This window comes from Sphaeramia orbicularis, chromosome 16 (genome assembly GCF_902148855.1).
Source record: "Sphaeramia orbicularis chromosome 16, fSphaOr1.1, whole genome shotgun sequence".
In the NCBI taxonomy this organism is placed as follows: Eukaryota; Metazoa; Chordata; class Actinopteri; order Kurtiformes; family Apogonidae; genus Sphaeramia; species Sphaeramia orbicularis.
The window spans coordinates 24,221,048-24,239,432 of NC_043972.1; the positions used below are offsets into that span (position 1 = coordinate 24,221,048).

General features: G+C 38.7%; 1 protein-coding gene across 1 annotated transcript in view; it reads left to right on the forward strand.

The window, feature by feature from the left end:
• The window catches only part of LOC115435868 (CUB and sushi domain-containing protein 3-like), a 296,702-nt gene that overhangs the window by 185,966 nt on the left and 92,351 nt on the right, over positions 1-18,385 (forward strand). The window contains 7 exon segments of the mRNA XM_030158480.1: positions 8,794-8,912; positions 10,070-10,139; positions 11,854-11,970; positions 12,075-12,284; positions 12,992-13,180; positions 14,244-14,421; positions 18,113-18,258. Of these exon segments, the coding sequence (XP_030014340.1) occupies positions 8,794-8,912; positions 10,070-10,139; positions 11,854-11,970; positions 12,075-12,284; positions 12,992-13,180; positions 14,244-14,421; positions 18,113-18,258 (1,029 nt within the window).

The following is an 18,385-nucleotide window of genomic DNA, read 5'->3' on the forward strand; positions in this document are numbered from 1 at the left end:
TCCATCTTCTGCTGGCTTCCAGCTGCTCCCCAGGAGCACTAAAAATGAGAGGGACAGCTGGTCGGGGGTGGCACAGTTGGACGTACAAAGACAATGTAAAAGGGAGTGAGGCAGTGAGCAAACCTTAGTCTTTGCTGTATCTCTAAATTTCAGTGTATGTATCCTCTTCTTTGGTGTTCAGGTACAGTAGTCCCCAGTGATATAAAACTGTCTTGTCGTGGAAAGTTAGCAGACCTCCATTTCTTTTCATTTGGAGACTAAATGTGCTCAGCTCTCAGTAGGCTCTGTAGGTTCACTCAAGGGTGAACTTAATAAAACACAGGGTAAACATTTACTATCAACGAAAATTTAATTCAATTCAATTTATTTCTATAGCCCAAAGTGTATATTTATATGACAACACCTATTCTGAGATATTCAGGAAGAAATAACAGTGGCTGTCAGGAAAGGAACCTTTTTCCGAATAAGATCTTCCTGCATTAAAGGGGTCCTATTTTGCTAAACCCACTTTTATTAGTCTTTGGTTCATTTATTTGTGTATTTGGACAATAATAGTTCAAAAAGTTTGAATTTGAACCCTCCAGGTGCTGCAAGGCTATCTTTATATTCATTTTGGCAAAAACTGAGTGGATTCCTACAACCCATTTTCATTCCTGCTTAATTTGTCAAGTTTTATAACTAGTTACATCACAACATTTGCACATTTAAGGCCAAGATTTCAGACGAACATTTCTCCGAGTATGACATAATTGTTTATCAGCAGCAGTGGTTGTTGTAAAAACTGAAAATATGTCCAAACTTCGAGCCGATTACCTAAAATGTTCAGTTGTTGATTGTATTAATGAACACAAGTGGCTGAACGAGACAGAAAGCACGGTTAACAGCCTGGAAGGGGTGGGGCGAGAAGTGGCTCAAAATGACCTTTGTGGTGTCATTACTCAGAAATAGGGTTGAAGATGGATCTGTGGAGCTGAATTAATGAAGAATTCAGGCCCAAGTATAGCATTTACAGTTTATGTAGACCACAGAGAAATGTTTTAAAATGCATAATTCCATTTAAAAAAGCAAAATATCACTCCTTTAACTATTATTTGTGCAGAAATGTATGTGTATATACTCTATATACATTAGTAAATATGCGGAACATAATCAAGAGATGCTGCCAGTGGATCACATATGAGCGTCACACTTTCATCCTGAACTAAAACATGACAACATAAAGACTGTATCTGGACCCAGTGGAGCGACTGATTTACTGTGTCCTTCTGTTCAAAAACACTGTTGCAGAAAATGAGTTAATCGTCTCAATCGTCTAAAACCTGCCGATGTCTTTGCGCTTGTCGTCGTAGTTTCCCTTCTGTTATTTACTAAAGGCATTTTCGCTTCGTCTCCTTGCCATGGTAATTTTCTTTATTTGGTTCTTTCTCCTCATATTTATTTCTTCTACTTTGTTGTTTTACCGCTCACCTATGCATTAGTAGTTTTCAGACTGAAATGTGTGACCTTTGATAACCCACTGTTTTTGTTTTTTTTTTCAGCAGAGGACACTAGGGTCAAAGCAGAAATGTAGCATTGAAAATGAGAGGTTACATATAGCCTCTGTTAGAAAAGAAAAGCCATGATTACAGACTACACCATATTATAACTGTGTAATGCATTCTTTCAGTATAAACCGCTCCTCAAATGTATTGCAAAACAAAAGAAAGCATAAAACATTGCAGTCAGTGAATCTGTTTTCTCTGTCAATCGTGTCAGTCCGCGAGCATCATATCACAGCTGAAAAAGACTTCACAGTCATGTCTGTCGCAGTCAGAGCTTCATTTCCCAAACACCCTTGTGTTGCTTGGAACTGCTCCATTGCTGTGTCTCTCAGTGGGCTCTTTTTTTCTGTGCTAACCCCCTCCCCCACAACCAGTACCTACTGCTGAGAATCACTCCACTGCCATGTCTCACAGTCGGCTCCTTCCTCTATGTCTGTCTTGCACTTTACTGCTGCTGTTCTGGTAAAGCGCATTCCCTAATGCTTTGTAAACCAGCCTCCAGTCACCATTTTTTCGACTTCGCCTGTTGCAGTTTACATTTGTTAGCTTGCTTGCCATATAGTTCTGCTTTCTGCCTATTGGCAAACATTTGAGTTTATGTATTAAGCTGTCAGTATAACTGCTTAACACTAGTTTCCTGTATGTATCTTTGTATTTTATTTCAGCCTGTGGTTGGCTTTAACCACCCATATCTCCTATACAAACATCAGTTTTAACTACAACTTCATGCTCTGAATGCTCAGTGCTGTGGGAAGAAAAAGGGAAGAGGGATTGGCACAGAACCAGCCAGCCAACCATCTGTTTTAAAATGTTTCCTTTGAGCGATTAGAGTCCATTGAGACCAGCCAGAGTGTTGTCTTTCACTATCACCAAAACTTCTTAATACCAAAGTGATTAACATGCCCTCGTAAGGCGGACAGTATACTGTCATGACTTCATGTGCAATATGGTGTTCTGGACTTTCATCTCTTGTAGTGGACAGAGGGCCTGTGCTTTCACATGAACTACAATACATTATGCCAGTGGTTCCCACCCTTTTTTGGCTCGTGACCCCATTTTAACATCACAAATTTGTGGCGACCCCAAACATTCAAAATTGAGACATTTTTTTGCTAAAATTAATCTGTTTTTAATCATGTAAGGGTTTACTATACTATGTTGCAAATAAACGTTAATTTTAGATGACATTTAGTCAATATAATGTATATTATTATGGACGGAGGCAGAAAAACCAGGTGTAGATTACTGCACAAAGTAAGAATTTTATTTTCCTTGTTCAGGATATTTACAGTCAGTCCAGCTTGGATTTACAAGGCTGACATTTAATCCTGAACAAACAAGAACTCAAACTATGAATTATGAAAGAGCTGCTACATCTGAAACTGACCACAATGAACATTTGACAGATAAACAGAACCACAGTGCTTCAGTTTCAGCTTCAGAGTTTGTCTTGTCTTATATGTATTGGGATTGACTCTGTCAACTCACCATATATTTTTTATTAGTATGTCTTTTTTTTTTTAAATTATTATTATTTTTATCAATTATTAGAAATGTCAGGTGACCCCATTTGAATTCTAGGCGACCCCATGGTGGGTCCCAACCCCAAGGTTGAAAAACACTGCATTAGATGACGTTTGTTTAATTAAAAAAAAAAAAAAAAAAGAATCAGCCATTCAACTATCAAATTTAATCAGTGCCATAAATTAGCATTATTTACATTGCTTTTTTTAAAATAGTAGTTAATATTAGCCATATGCATAATACTGCATATAGAATTTATGTTCTGTCAATGCCAACCTTACATCAAAGCATCTTTTCTTAATGTATCTGCACTTGACATGTTAAATAAATATGTATTTTTATATAACTGTGCTTTGTGCAGGCACTCAATGAGTACTAATAGAATAGAATTTTTATTTTGTCAGTTGTAGTTTGTCACACACGTAAACGTGCCTTCTGCCTTTAACCCATCACTAAATCATGCATCACACACAATGCATGCCAGGAGCTGTGGGCTTGCCATGTCAAGTGCATAGGGAGCAAATGGGGGGGTTGAATTGCTTTGCTCAAGGGCACATCAGCCAGCAACTCTCAGCCAGTCCAGGGAATTCAACCAGCAACCCTTCGGTCACAAGCCGACTCTCCAGACATGTAGCCCACGGCTGCTTTGTCAGTCCCTCTTATATTATAATTCCTGATATTGATAAAATTGTCCTCATCAAATATCTAAGATAAATGCTGATTTGACTGTTTAGTCTTTTTAACCGATGTACAGTTTGGCATTCCTCTTGAACTCACTGAGCCTGAATTTGGGGCAGTTTTCTGATCAACTATCACTCGGGGCTAAGCTTTATGTGGCTCTCTACACTCTCTTCTCATGCTGACCCAGCCTAACATTTTAAGTTTCTGTTTATCAGGGATGTCTGTTGAATCTACTGGGAACTTGAAGCTGTGTGTTAGTGTTCATATGGCTTTGTGACTGTAACATTGAATACAGATGGGTCTTTCGTCCGCACATAAGGTTTGACTCCCCCAGCGGATACATTTTTCATTGATTTCACACACTACTTTCTTACTATCTTTGTCAAACAAAAGCAAAAAAAATACAGCTACCATCTGGAAAAAACAATATGGCAAGAAAAAATATGCATAGTACATTCAGTGTCTGCTTTAAGGAATATATTTCATCTAATCTGTGCAGGTTCCATAATAGCATGTTTGTCTCTATGGGATTTAATTAAATTTGCACAGAGCTTTACTTTAAAAACATAAGACACTCGTCCAACAGGGAAGGAGCACAGCAGGCCTTTTTAAGAGGCATGGCTTATTCAGAAATGCAGTACATTTCCTTCAAAAGCATTGCTACTAAAAGGATGAAAGTAGCTGATGTGATTGAAGATTATTAAATTTATTCAGTTACATAAGTAGACAGACAGTGTGTCAGTGTCGCAGTATTAGGACTGGAAATGTCATGATGGGAAGCATATTGATCGTGTTTGCATATTTGTTATCTTCTAATTTTGATTGAATGGTGCAGGCCACCTGGCTGTCACAAGGAGAGAGCCAGGCAGTTTATTATTTAAGATTAAAACTTGTAATTACATTGGTGATTAAGAATGAGAATGGTCATTGTGATAAGGTTTGCAAATGATTATCTCTTCTGACAAGAAAGGGGAGCATACCTCTGCCAAGGCCCCACAAGCCTGTAATTTTGTAATTTAATCAAATGCCCCATTAATGTTACAAAAATGTGATTTAAAATAACTCCATGCTCCCTTTTTACCCACCCCCCGAACGGGAGGCAAGGGGTATTGTTTTTGGTTTGGTTTTTGTTTATTTGTTTGTTTGTTAACACTAGCAGCAAAACCATTGGTTGAATTCATACCAAATTGGGTTTATAGATTACCAGTGACCCAAGATAGATGTCATTACATTTTGGAAAAAGTTAGTCCAAGTTTGAATTTGTTATGATATTTTAACCCCCCCCCCCATTTACTTATAATGAGCGAAATTTCAAATGTCTATAAAAATATCAATTTTGTTTCAATTTACTTCAAACTTGGCACAAATATAGAGGCAAATGATATGCTGACATCAGCACACACATACACATGATGACATCAGCTGGATAGAGGCCAAAATAAGCTGCAATACATTTGAGGGGCAGGGTTTGTTGTGCCTGGCACCACTTGTTTGTATTTGCTCCAAAGCTTAATGGGTTTGTTCTTGACCCATACCTCACTGCTCCACTAAGTTCATGAAAATCAGTGACAACATTTTTGCATAATCCGGCTGATAAACAAACAAATGCAGGTCATTACATAACATTCTTGACAGGAAATAATAAATCCACTGTATTTAAATTTCCCAGATATGTCAATGTATTACAAAGTTGATCTTAAACAAATCTGAGATATATTATTCATTATACAGCTGTCATGCAATCTGTAAAGAGACTTTGACAGATAAATTTAAAATCTTTCCATGTTTTCCACTGTTGACACGTTAGCACCCACATAAGGCACAAGTAAGTTCCCTATCTTAAACTCAGTTTTCTCTGCTATGACAGCAAACAAAGAAAGAAACTAAGAACTATGCTTTGTAAACCCAAACCTTCATGATGCTGTTTTGTAGTGTGTGAGGAAGACACACATTTTTTATTCAGTGAACTTGCTCCAACATCTACAAAGTTACTTTTATTTATTTCTCTTTCCTACGCTTTTTTTCCCCTACTTTTTATCTTTTTGAACTCTAAACACTACCTGATTACTTGGAGATCTTAATACAGAATTTTGATGCTGAAAATAAATCAGTACAAAATAAAACTCTAGGGCATACACATATTTATTGTTGACATCCTAAAATTTCATCAGCAAGAGCAATGTAATTGTCAAGGAACCCCACTGAAACTATCAGCTATGTTTGATAAGGACGGGACTGCTTCCAGATATGGCTGCACACTCAGAAACAGTGAGTGTCGACCTTTTCACAGCGTGGCGACAGCAGACCCTGCCAGAATATGTATGCTGACAGTTTGACCAGAACCCATCTGTAGCACAATGGGAACACTTGCCATCTGTTAGTGAGCACGCACATTTAACCTGGGCAGAGCACAAAGTTCTGTCAGTTTTGTTGGAAAACGATCTGACGCACTGCTTGATGGCTGTTTGATATGGAATGATATGACAAATATTGGCCCTAATATGCAATATGAGATTGCAAATTAGGTATATGGCATATGAGATACATAACCAGTAGCAAAAACTATACTTTATCCACCTCTTCAAAAAAAAAAAAAAAAGAAGTAATAAGGTGTTGGGATTTCTTGTTCCCTCTATATTTTAATCTGGTGTGCTGTGATGTGTGTATATTCATGGACACTGTGTTCATTGTAGCATTATGGCAAATTAATTTACAGTGGGAAATTAATGAATAATGCAAGTCGCCTAACTCAACAAATTATTCTGCATCAGCGTTTCACCAAAACTAAATCATCACACCTTTATGTGTTCTTTCTATCCGAGCCAGTGAGTTTCAGCACAAGCTGAGTGTTCCCAGCAGTGACAACATGATGCTTTTATCAAAGTATTCATGTTATGGCTCCACTGTACCATGATGTCCAAGCTTGTAGCAGCCTTAGACTAAATTAAAGTAATTTCAGTATAATGTGCCTTGAAATCAAGTAGAAGAATCAATGTAATATTAATATGAAAAAGTTATATTTTTATGTAAATGCATATTTGAAAATTCCCAAAGTGCCATACACCTAGCCCCCTCGCCTTTCTCTTCTTTAGTTACTGTATCTGTCTGCTCTCCTGCTGCTGCCTCTTAGGTTAGCATCTCCTCCCACTCAAATATTTTCTCAAACTTTTAGTGCATGCAGCTCCACAATGCACAGAATGACTGTTCCCAGTAGTCGGTATTCTGAATAGTTCCCTGTGATTCCACTTGGCTATGCCTGCTGCTATGTTTACATTCATCCACCCACCTACTTGTTTGGACCCGTTAAGCCTTTGAGTGGGCTTATGTGTGAATTTTTGTGTTTCCTATTTCACCTGTGTATGCTTTTCTATGGTTTGGTGATATGTGTATTTGTTATATGCCTACGCAGAAGTTGGAACACATTTTTTTTTATAGATGTGTGACTGTATATATTTCTTCCTACTTATTTCCCTTTCAGCCTTCCTAGTAATTATGTAAAATGGTATATGGATATGTTCTTTTTACACTTAGGACAGAGGTCCCCTTTCTTACATTTCTTGTTCATACTTCTGCAGCAAAAACTTAAAAATACAGTATACATTATACAGTTAAAAAAGTATAAAGAAGTATATGTATAATGAGTTCCTCCACTATGACCAACAATATATGAGTGCTTCTATGAAACTGGGTTCATTTTGGTATCTGGCACTTTGCCAACTTCTTTGACCCAATAATAAAAAATATTTCCACCCAGGATGTACTTAATGATGACCTCAGATAAATGCAAAAAATTTTTACTCTTGCTGTGAGCCATCCCAAAATTAATGAATTTTTAATAAAATATTGGGGCCAAAATTAGGACCAAAATTGGGACAGGAAAAGCTGCCTAGGTGTCAGTGCATTTGATCTGGAAAACATGGCTCTAACTGGTCTTCTATACCACTATAAATAAAGACACTGTTTTAAATTTGTTGATCCTAGTGGTTTTTCTGATCCAGACATGCAGGGTTTTCTGAATTGGCAGTCTCATTCCAGGTTTCACGTATAACCCGTTGTGTCCACTCGTGTTACACACGGAACCTGCCCATTTAAATAGAAATAAATGAGGGATTTTGCACCAGCGGTCATTGTTTTGAAACACTCTGCTTTGCATAATCAGTTTGATTCCCAAAATGTACCTGTGAGAGAATAAAATACATATGTAAAAAAAAAAAAAAAAAGTAGGGCATAATTTTTGTGTCCTTTTTATCATGTTACATCCCGATTTTTGTTCAAAAAATTCTATTAAAAAAATATGAAAATGTGTTTTATCTGAAAAATAGTTTCTTTTTTATCTCAGACATATTTAGTTTAAAAATAAACCCAAAGTGCTTCCAAACTTGCTTCATAACATTAGTCTACATCTGGTTTGAATTTTTAGCCCCATGTCCTGTTTTGTGGTATCAGTTTCATAGAAGCACCCATATAACATTATTTCTGTTCCTATTACTATGTACCGTAAAATCATTTACATTTCATGCAAAATGTCCTATTTTAATGTAACCTAAAGCAGGAATAATCACTGCCTTTAAGTCACTTAAACAGCATCAGACCTCTCAGTACCTGTCAAGTAGCGCTGTAATCACTGTGTTCCAATGGCGCTCAATGGTTCTGTCAAGTAATACTTCAGGGATTGCTTTGTAATTTCACAGTGATTGCTTCAAATCACAGTCGGAAAGGATTTTGCGATTACAGCCACTAGTAGAATAGCTTTGTGACTTGTCCCACTTTCTTAACTTTATGATGAAGGAAATTAAAAAAAGAAACTCACTCAATTATTATGTAATTACAAGAACATTAAAATGAGGCACCGTGTAATTACACTTAAAATTTGTTTTAATTTAATTATTCTCTTCCCACTATATTGGGTGGAAAAAAATCCATGTATTTCTGGTGAACATACATTGGATGATGAATTGATGTGTTTGCAGTCTAGGTTTTGATTGAAGCCATTTTGTGCAGAAGAATAATCGCTGTCTACACTTGTGTGTTGTGACTCTTTCCTAAGCAATAGGTTTGGATTCGTGCCCAGAGCCGCTGCCCCCCAGTAATGGGCAAAAAGTGGGTGACCGCTACACCGTGGGCGACATGGTGTCCTTCCAGTGCAGTCAAGGCTTCACATTACAGGTATGGAATAGCATGCAGTGCTGGTGAAGCAGAAACCTAGCTCTTACATCACTAGTGAATCAAATCTACCTGCCTGGAGTGACAATTTCAAGGGAATACTCCAAAGCATAAGTCTGTCAAGGCACCGTTACTAAGTAGTTTTTCTGTGATGTTTATGTATGTATGTGTGTGAGCGGGAGAGCAGGAATATAATGTATGGATGTGTGTGTGGGGTCACTGTGTATTTATGCTTGCATCTTCATTTACAAGAATGTGTATGCTATGGATGTGTATGTTTACTAGAGTGTTCATCTGGCTGAATGTCTGTTTGTGTGTATGTATCAGTTACAAAGCAGCTTTAACTTCCTCCAATCCTCTCAGAGTAGATACTGTAGCTGTAGAATTTTGAGCTGTGGAACCATCCAAGGCCATGGGCGATGGATTGTGTTAACAGTCGCCTCACTAATCCTGCACCGATTTTTTTTTTTTTTTTTTTCTCCCTTTCCTGGCTTTGGTATTCACTTCTTTTCACACTCTCTCAGGACAAACCAGCAACTTCTTATACACATCTTCAGGCTTAGTGTCTAAACAGCAGAAATAGACTAGGGGTCTTTGTAGAAACAACAGTGCTAGTGAGATGGAATCTTTCAAGTTCAGGTATGTGGTAGATGTCGGAGTTTTCGAGTCTGTCATTAGCTTTCCAAAAAAAAAAAAAAAAAAACAGGAGGGGATAAAACAAAAAAAAAAAACAGCACTATGAATATTTTACAGGGGATTAGCCAGCAATACTCATCACTTTTCAGATTAGTTTTGTATCTGAAAGAAAACCAGTCTGGAAGCAGGATGTTTGTCTTTTTCATGTTCTCTCAGGCTGTAACACATCTCTCTGTAGTTAGACCACAGGTGGTACTCTTGCTGCCCAGCTAGCAGCAAGTGGTCTCTCCCCTGCTTTAAAACCATCAAATATTTACACACAAGACCCTGGGAAGAAGATTTGGAGAAATTCAAGAATATGAGCATTAACTAGTTCCACAGGACCAAGATCAAATCTGCTGCATCTATCTATCGTTTTGATCTCTTGGTGTTTCTCTACTTTTTTTTTTTTTTTTTTTTTTTTTTTTTTTACTTTGGTGTTTTTAGAAGTTTTGAGCACATTGTTTGTTTGTTTTCTTCAACAGGGTAATGCATTTATTACTTGCATGCCTGGGCCTGTCAGAAGGTGGAATTACCCCGTGCCTCTATGTTTAGGTAATGTATTATTTTATACACTCTGACATTTCCAGTGTATGCGACTTCAATTAGGTGACATGGTAGACAGTAAAGCATTTGTAGCATCAAACAAACCCAGTCCCTCTCTTTCCTCATGCTTTTCACCTCTCCTCGCTAACCCTTTTCTGCCCATTTTCATTTTCCTATAACATTGTTTTACCCATATATACAGAGGCACACATAGATCAATGGCCTCACAGAGGACCTGTTATTGTATTGTGGAAAGCAGCAATTTCATTGTAAGATCAGGGCTAGGGGGGTGATGGGGACTGGATGGGTTTGAGGGGTAGGGAATATGAATTTTCTGCTTTCCCCCTCAGTTGAAAATCAATAAGGCTTTGCACCATCAGAGTGTATTGTTTGAGTCCTGATACCCTTGATGAGTCTGGAGTCTCACTCTACACTTCCTCTGATGTTGATTGCCACCGTGATACGTTCCAGAGATTATGAAGGAATCTCTGTGCTTTTGCTTTTGATACCTCATTGTTCTGTTGCCCCCAATTACACATGTACACACCGCAGGAACCAACACACACACACACACTCTACATTTTCACAGTCCGTACGAACACACGCACAGCATCATGAGCTTAAGCACATTCAGTGCTCTTCATGTAAATGTTTTGTCCCTATGGTTTACACAGTTCACTGCAGACATAAATCCCAGCTTTACTGTTGACAGGCCCGTTCTTCGGCTTCTCGCTCATTTGCAGTACATGCACTCACCCCAGCACCCCATTATCTATGTTCTCTTAATAGCTGATAAACTCACATCAAAGTAGTTGCATGCCCCTGCACAAACACTATAACATCCTTTAAGTGCCTCTCCTCTCAGCAGCCTTTTGAATTTATACACAAACAGGTGAAGCTCCTATCCCCAACGGTTACACAATTAAATCCCTGGATAGTTATTGTGTATTTCTGGCCTTGGATGATGGACAATACTCCGTGTGTTTCCAACCGTATGGCTCATAAATAGGCCTGGTGGGGCCCTTATGGTAGCATGGAAGTTTACATCGATGCCTCTGGTGGCTGTAATTGCATTACACCGGGGTGTAAGAGCAGGATGTGCTCAAGAAGACAGAGGGATGAGTGTAACCTTCACAGCATGAGAACATGTTCTATATTGCATTCAATGAGGAGAGAAGCGTTGCAGGGGGAGGGTTGTTAATCAGCACCACCACTGTATAAAACTATGGAGCTGTACTGAATATCGAGTCGCTCATTCATTCTAATTTAAAGCACCAACAAACAAGGAATGCATGTGAATCTGTTAACTTTTCACAAATGTCTTTATGGAGTATAATCCACACAGTTAAGCAGAGATGTACAAGCACAAGTCACAGACATGTTTAAGTACCCGCCTTCCACTCCCTGCCCCCATTGCAATCCCCAGTGTGTAAAGCACACTCCCAAGCACTTCATTTCTCACCCACAAAACTGCCCCTTTTTTAGTCCGCATACAAATGCATGAACACACATACTCATAAGCGCATGTGGCAAAGGCACTTAAGCACCAGCACCTCTAGTCCTTTTCATTTTTGTACATATTTGCTCAATCCGACAAATACACGAAAGCACAGTACTCTTTACCCTCCCTTTGTATTTACCCCCTTTTCTTTGTTTTACTTTGTTTCCCCATGGAGCTTTCCTTTGGTGAAATGTTCTTTTTTTCTTGGTTTGTGTCCCTCAGCTCAGTGCGGTGGCTCTATGACAGATTTCAGCGGCGTCATCCTCAGCCCCGGCTTTCCAGGGAATTACCAGAGCAGCCTGGACTGCAGCTGGAGAGTTCAACTCCCTATCGGCTTTGGTCTGTCATATCCTCTACGCCCCTCTCTATTCACTTACCGTGTATTTACATGTTCTTCACTTACCTTATGTCTGGCATTAACTCCTTGTTTTGTACTTGTGTAGGAATCCATCTGCAGTTCCTGAACTTCTCCACAGAGCCTGTTCATGATTACCTCGAGGTGCGCAGCGGGAGCTTGGAGACGGGAACAGTGATTGATCGGTTCAGTGGCTTGGTGGTGCCCAACTCTCTCTTTAGCACCACCCACGAGACCACTCTCTTTTTCCACAGCGACTACTCTCAGAACAAGCCCGGTTTCCACATTATCTACCAGGGTGAGGAGCAATCTCATCAGCATCTGGAAAACAAATCCCACAGCTCTATCAGTCCAAGCAGACACACAATAGTCAAGTCATCTTTGCTGTAAGGCAGGCTTTGTTACTGACAACCGGTTAAAGAATAAAAATTTGAATCAATGCTGACCTTTGTTGATGCATTCAGAAGTAATAAAAAGCCTCGAATAGTAAGATCACTGCTTCTGTCAGTACAGCATTTTATTTGATAAGCAATACATGAAATAAGTTCTGTAATGGCCTTTCAGTACGGCACCATTTTTCATTGTTGTTGTGATACTAAAATCTCTTCCATTCCAAAATATTTTCTCAGCAAGACAAAAAAAATATATACAATTTTTAAAACATTGTTCTGTTCTTCCCGAAGGGTTAGAAAAGTTTTCACATCATATCAGAATATAAAAAAACATCAGAAAGGATAGATGTTTTTGTCAACCAGCAGAACAAACCATACACTGAACAAAGCTAAAGTGAAACTCCACATGAAACTCATCCAGCTCTGGCAATAATAAGCTGCTGTGGAGTGGCTTGGAGTTAGTGACCTCTGGCAGCACAGAGACAAGAGTTTGGTTCCTCCAGACATCAAAGATGATATATAAAATTCTAGTGGTAGTGTCTGTATAGTGTGAGTAGCAACTGTGCTCTATATTTCATTAACCCTCTGGCTGTGAACGGGTTTATTTTTCCAGCGTACGAGCTACAGAGGTGTCCAGACCCGCGGCCATTTCGGAATGGCGTTGTGATCGGCCAGGAGTACAGTGTGGGCATGACTATCTCCTTTGAATGTCTTCCTGGATACACTCTGTTGGGAGAGCCTTCTCTTACATGCCTTCATGGAATTAGCAGAAACTGGAATCACCCCATACCCCGCTGTGAAGGTGATTGACAAGTCTGTTTTATAAACCCATCCATTTATTTATGCCAGACTTTTTAAATCACAATGAGAAAACAACTTGAAATCTGATTGACGTCTTATTATTGAACAGCCAATACCCAAACATTTGCTTGCAGTAAGCTCCGTTTGTATTCTCATACATAACTAATCATGTTTATCTGTCATGTAATGCTTTTATTTGCCATTTTTATCCCTCAAACTCAGTGGGAAACTATTTATATGAGACGCACTAACAAATCCTTGAGAAAGCCATGCACACTGAGAAGCTGACTAAAGGAAAGATAGAGATGTGCTTCCACCATTATTACCCACTAAAAATAAGTTCTTTGAAGTTATCTGAGCAGAAAAACACAGGCTCTTCAGTCTGATTGTAGTCCTGTCCTTTATTCAAGCACACTGAAGCATATGGTTCACTTTTACCACCAACGTAGCATCACTTTACTACATAATAAACTGGTACAGCCTGTTATAATGATATATGGAGCATTTGTAAGTCTTTATTACAAGGCTGATTATGCCTGTCTCTTGTAAATTTCAAGGGGACCCTGCCGTTGTAGCTCAGAAATGATAAATCACGGCTTCCCCCTGATCAGTTAAATAAGGCAGGAGCAGAGTTTAGAAGTCCAATACAGAGTTTGGGAGAAAGTGACAAATAATGTTGTTTTGCTCCTTAGACATTGCATTGTCCCCAATTGGGTCTGCAGTCCTTATTTCATCTTGAGGATAGAGCCTTGGCTTTGACTCCCTGTACAAAGTCAAATTTTAACACATTCTTTCTGAAGGGCTATGACAGGGGAGTTGTAGTGTCAGAACCACTCAATGTCATCAGCTTCACAGCAACCAGTAACCATCCCCTGCAGCTGTTTCTAACAGGTGCATTCTCTCCCCCAGAATCACAGTGATAACCCAATAACATACAGTTATGGTTTGTATTATCACAGTTAGGGCTGATAACAGCCATAAAAGCAAGATTTATGACATGAGATAAATCAAACACTGACTTTCTATTTTTATCCAACCTCTCAAACTTTGTTTCCTCCCTGCAGCTCTCTGTGGTGGAAATATAACATCCATGAATGGTACAATTTACTCTCCTGGACACCCAGCTGAGTATCCACACTTCCAGGACTGCATGTGGACTGTCAGAGTTCCCCCCGGCTATGGCATCTACATCAATTTCTCGGTTATCAATACTGAACCAATCTATGACTACATCACTGTGTGGTAAGATGTGATTTTTTTTTTTTTTTCCAGCACATTTTTCATCTATCGTCAGCTCATGGCACGTATCAAACACGTACTGTTTTGTGAGCAGAGCTGCAGATAAAGTTCCAATCTGAGGCAATCTTTCTGTATTATTTGTGTTTAATAAGCTTTACAAACCAGTGAAGCAGACTTAGCAAATAACACTAGGTAGTTTCTTTAATAAAGGAAAACTAGTGAGTGCAGAGAAAAGATTTTCAACCTTGTATTGCAGTACTTACCATCAGCACTATAAAGTCATTCAGAAGTTGCACATTGAAAAAACATGCTCACTACTTTTGATTTAACACCCGTAATAAATGAACTAATAAATCTCTTTCCAGATATGTTGACCTCTGGACATCTGTGGATTCTTTTTAAATTTTTTGCCAATTTATATTCTCAGACTTCTCTCACAGAACATAATTGATTTTGTTACATGTAATAAAAGAGACTGAGATCGACTGAATGTCCTTTTTCTACTCACTAAAGCTACTGCATGTGTCTAATAAACAGCTCCCTAGTGAGTATACAGCAACTGCTACAAACAAACTTTTCACTTCTCAGATAATTGTGCAGAGGTAAACTGTATCACATGTCTCACATCGCTGTGGCAGCTGTCTGTCTCTTTCAGTCTGTCTTTCCTTTTCCATCTACATTTCTTTAGCCCCTTTGTAGTAGAGTAAGCCTTAGGCAGACATCCTCTTGGGTGATACAGAAGGGAAATGCCTTCTAGCATCTGGGGCTACCACTCATAGTATGGGAGGAGGGAGCCACTGGCACTACTGTTTTCAAATGAAATAGCGCATAAACAATCAGTCCCCTGATGGCAACATTTCATTTCCCTGCCTGACTGCCATCTCCCATTTTGCTGATCACTCTGAAATGAAACTGCACCAAGACTTTTTAATATATAGGATATTCAAGGTACACATAAGTGCAAAAAGCCTTTAGCATACATCATTCAGGTGAATAGGTATCCTATGTGCCACTAATGAGATGCTTAGATGCTCATACAGAAAAAAAAAATGTGTGTGTGTGTGTGTGTATATATATATACATATATATATATACATATATATATATATATATATATATATATATATATATATATATATATATATATATATATTATAGAATAGTATAATTTAAGCATTAATCTTGACATTTTTTGCTTTAGAAGATCCTATTTTTATTCAGGGAGCATTCTCCAGATACAGATCATGTCGGTGTTTTAAGAGGTTTGAAAGTTCTCTGCATTTATCAGCAGGGGTGCTTCTGCGTTTTTGCAGCTGGTAGCTAATGATGCCACATGAATGGCTTCATCGCTAATGACAAGTTCTATTATCACCACATAGCCATTCATCCATTCTTCTTGTGGAGGGTGATTAGGATGAAGAAAATCACGGTGAATGCTGCTTTATGTTGTTGTGATACGAATGTGTGTCATAATACAATATGATCTTGTACATTCTATTAATAATTCATTTCTATGTACAAATTCGATGACTACAGCATTAAATGCACAATGTGATTTGTCTTCGAAGTCTTTGAAGATCCCCACTGTGAAAGAAACATGGTCATGATCACACAGTAGTTCTAAGATGACCATTACTATAATTTTCTGACTAAAGATTGCCTGGAATAAAAATCTGACCACATCTGACATTTAGGATGATCTTCTCACAATGGTGTACCAGTGCTGTGCCAAGCTCAGCTCTATTGTTTACTCCTATAGTAGTACAGATGGATGATACACACAGATGATGTTTTATTGATGTATATTGATTTAACGTGTGATTCACTAGGTGATTTCTAGGTGAAATCTGACGTCATACCCAAGCTTTTTAGATCCAGATCTCACAGTGTGATTTGCAGTAAGTTGAGTTGCTAGAAACTCGCTGTCTGTAGGCACGTCTACATACCTGGAAGATCACTTCACCTCACCAGTGAGAAAAAAAAGTCTAATATAGCCGTAAGTCAGTCCTGCTCATTGAAGTACAGTATTGCTTTCTGAAATGTTACTAGATATTTCAGTGGCCTTAGCTACCCGAGGTGAGATGCAGCAAAGCCTCTACAAGTCTCCAAATCTTTACAGTATCACAAGTAACATACCATTGTATTTTCTGACCCTACATTTATCGAACCCACCCATTTTCAGCCCCTTCCCTCCAGCTTCACCTGGAGACTCCGGTGTCCTCCCAGGCCAACAGGAATATATACAGTATATATATGGATGTTCTAGGCATGCCCGCGGGGTCTTCTCCCAGTTGAGCATGCCTGAAGTGGCTCCACAGGGAGGAGTCCTGGAGGCAAACTAATTAGATGTCTGAGTTACCTCAGCTGGCTCTTTTCAGGATAAGCTGTGCAGCAGCAGGACTACTCAGTGCTCTTCTGACACACAGGCACCTCATTTCAGCTGTTTGTATCTGTAAATCAACAACGTTACCTTCAAGCTTAGCTCCATTTTCAACATGACATTTCAGTACAATGCCACTTATCAATTTCACACTTCATTGTGCCGTCATTCGGGAACAAAGCCCAAATATACTTAAACTGCTTCACGAAGGGCAGCAGCCTCAACCAGCAAAGGTGGAAGCGATCCAAGAGATGGGTCAAACACAGCACTCTAACAGCATTCAGGATGTTCAGCATCTCAGGGTGAATCTCATCCATCACTGGCATGATGCCAGTAACTATTTCAGTAGCTGTTACTTCCTTCTCCTATCTTATTGTCTGCTTTAAGAGTTAGACATGTCTGTGAAAGATGATACTCTGGTTTCCATCAGTTACAACAACTACCACTGTCATGTTATTTCCTGATTTTGACGGCAGAATGACATTTAATGCAAAGCAAGGGGGATTTTTTTTTAGTGCGTACAGTGTGTGAATTGGAAATAAGTTGACCTGTACTGTAACTACAGCTATGCATATGTGGGCATCTCTTACTGGATAAAACCTGTCAGTAATGCTTAATAATTAGGCTTTTTTTTTTTTTTTTTTTTGGTTTAATGAGAGAGGTTTTAGCTTCTTGATAAACCTACACATTCTCAGTAACAATTTGAAGATATTATAAAGTACATTCAGAGGTTTGTTTTTAACCTCATTATACAATTTTAGGTAGTATTTGCTATAAAATAAAACATGTTAATTAAGTTGTTAAACTTTTGTCATATTTTGTTTTTGTTTTTTTTTTTTCATTTTTTTGTTCAGGTCAGAGCCTTAATGAGTATGACCTGTCTCCTAACATTAAGTGCTTAAAAAGCAGAGAATATTGCTGAGGTTTTTATGATCTGAAACCCAAATTTATTTGGATCTTTAATCATCATTGGGTACTTAGGTTTCTTCAGCATGAAAACCCTCAGAACTCACATTTATTACTCATTTACAGTATCTTAAAGTGAAAAATGTGTGAACCCTATCCATATGTATCATGGCTTAAGGGGTCTAAAGTTTCAACCACATCCATTAACACATGCCCAGCTTCTACTTTGACACTGTTAATTAATGGAAAAAAACAGTGAAAGTTGTGCTCAAATCCTCCAAATGAGCATCTACAGGTTTGCTTGAGGACAAATAGACCTGCTCTTTGATCCCGGTAGGTGATTACTGGCGTTTATCCATAAATCATGCACTCACCCCCCCTTCTCTGTATCTCAAACTTGCTTTACAGGGACGGACCTGATCAGGCCTCGCCTCAGATCGGTCAGTTCAGTGGAAACTCTGTTCAGGAGGGTGTCTCCACCACCGCTAATCAGATACTCATCAAGTTTCACAGCGACTTCAGCACCAGTGGCTTCTTTGTTCTTCACTACTACGGTAACCTCCCCTTTAATACCATCTAAGTAAAGTCCTCATTGCATACTGCGGTAATGACCCTTATTCATTTGGTCGGCGATACTCGACACCGCAGAGGCCTTGTTTGTAATTTTCCCTTTAATGAGTC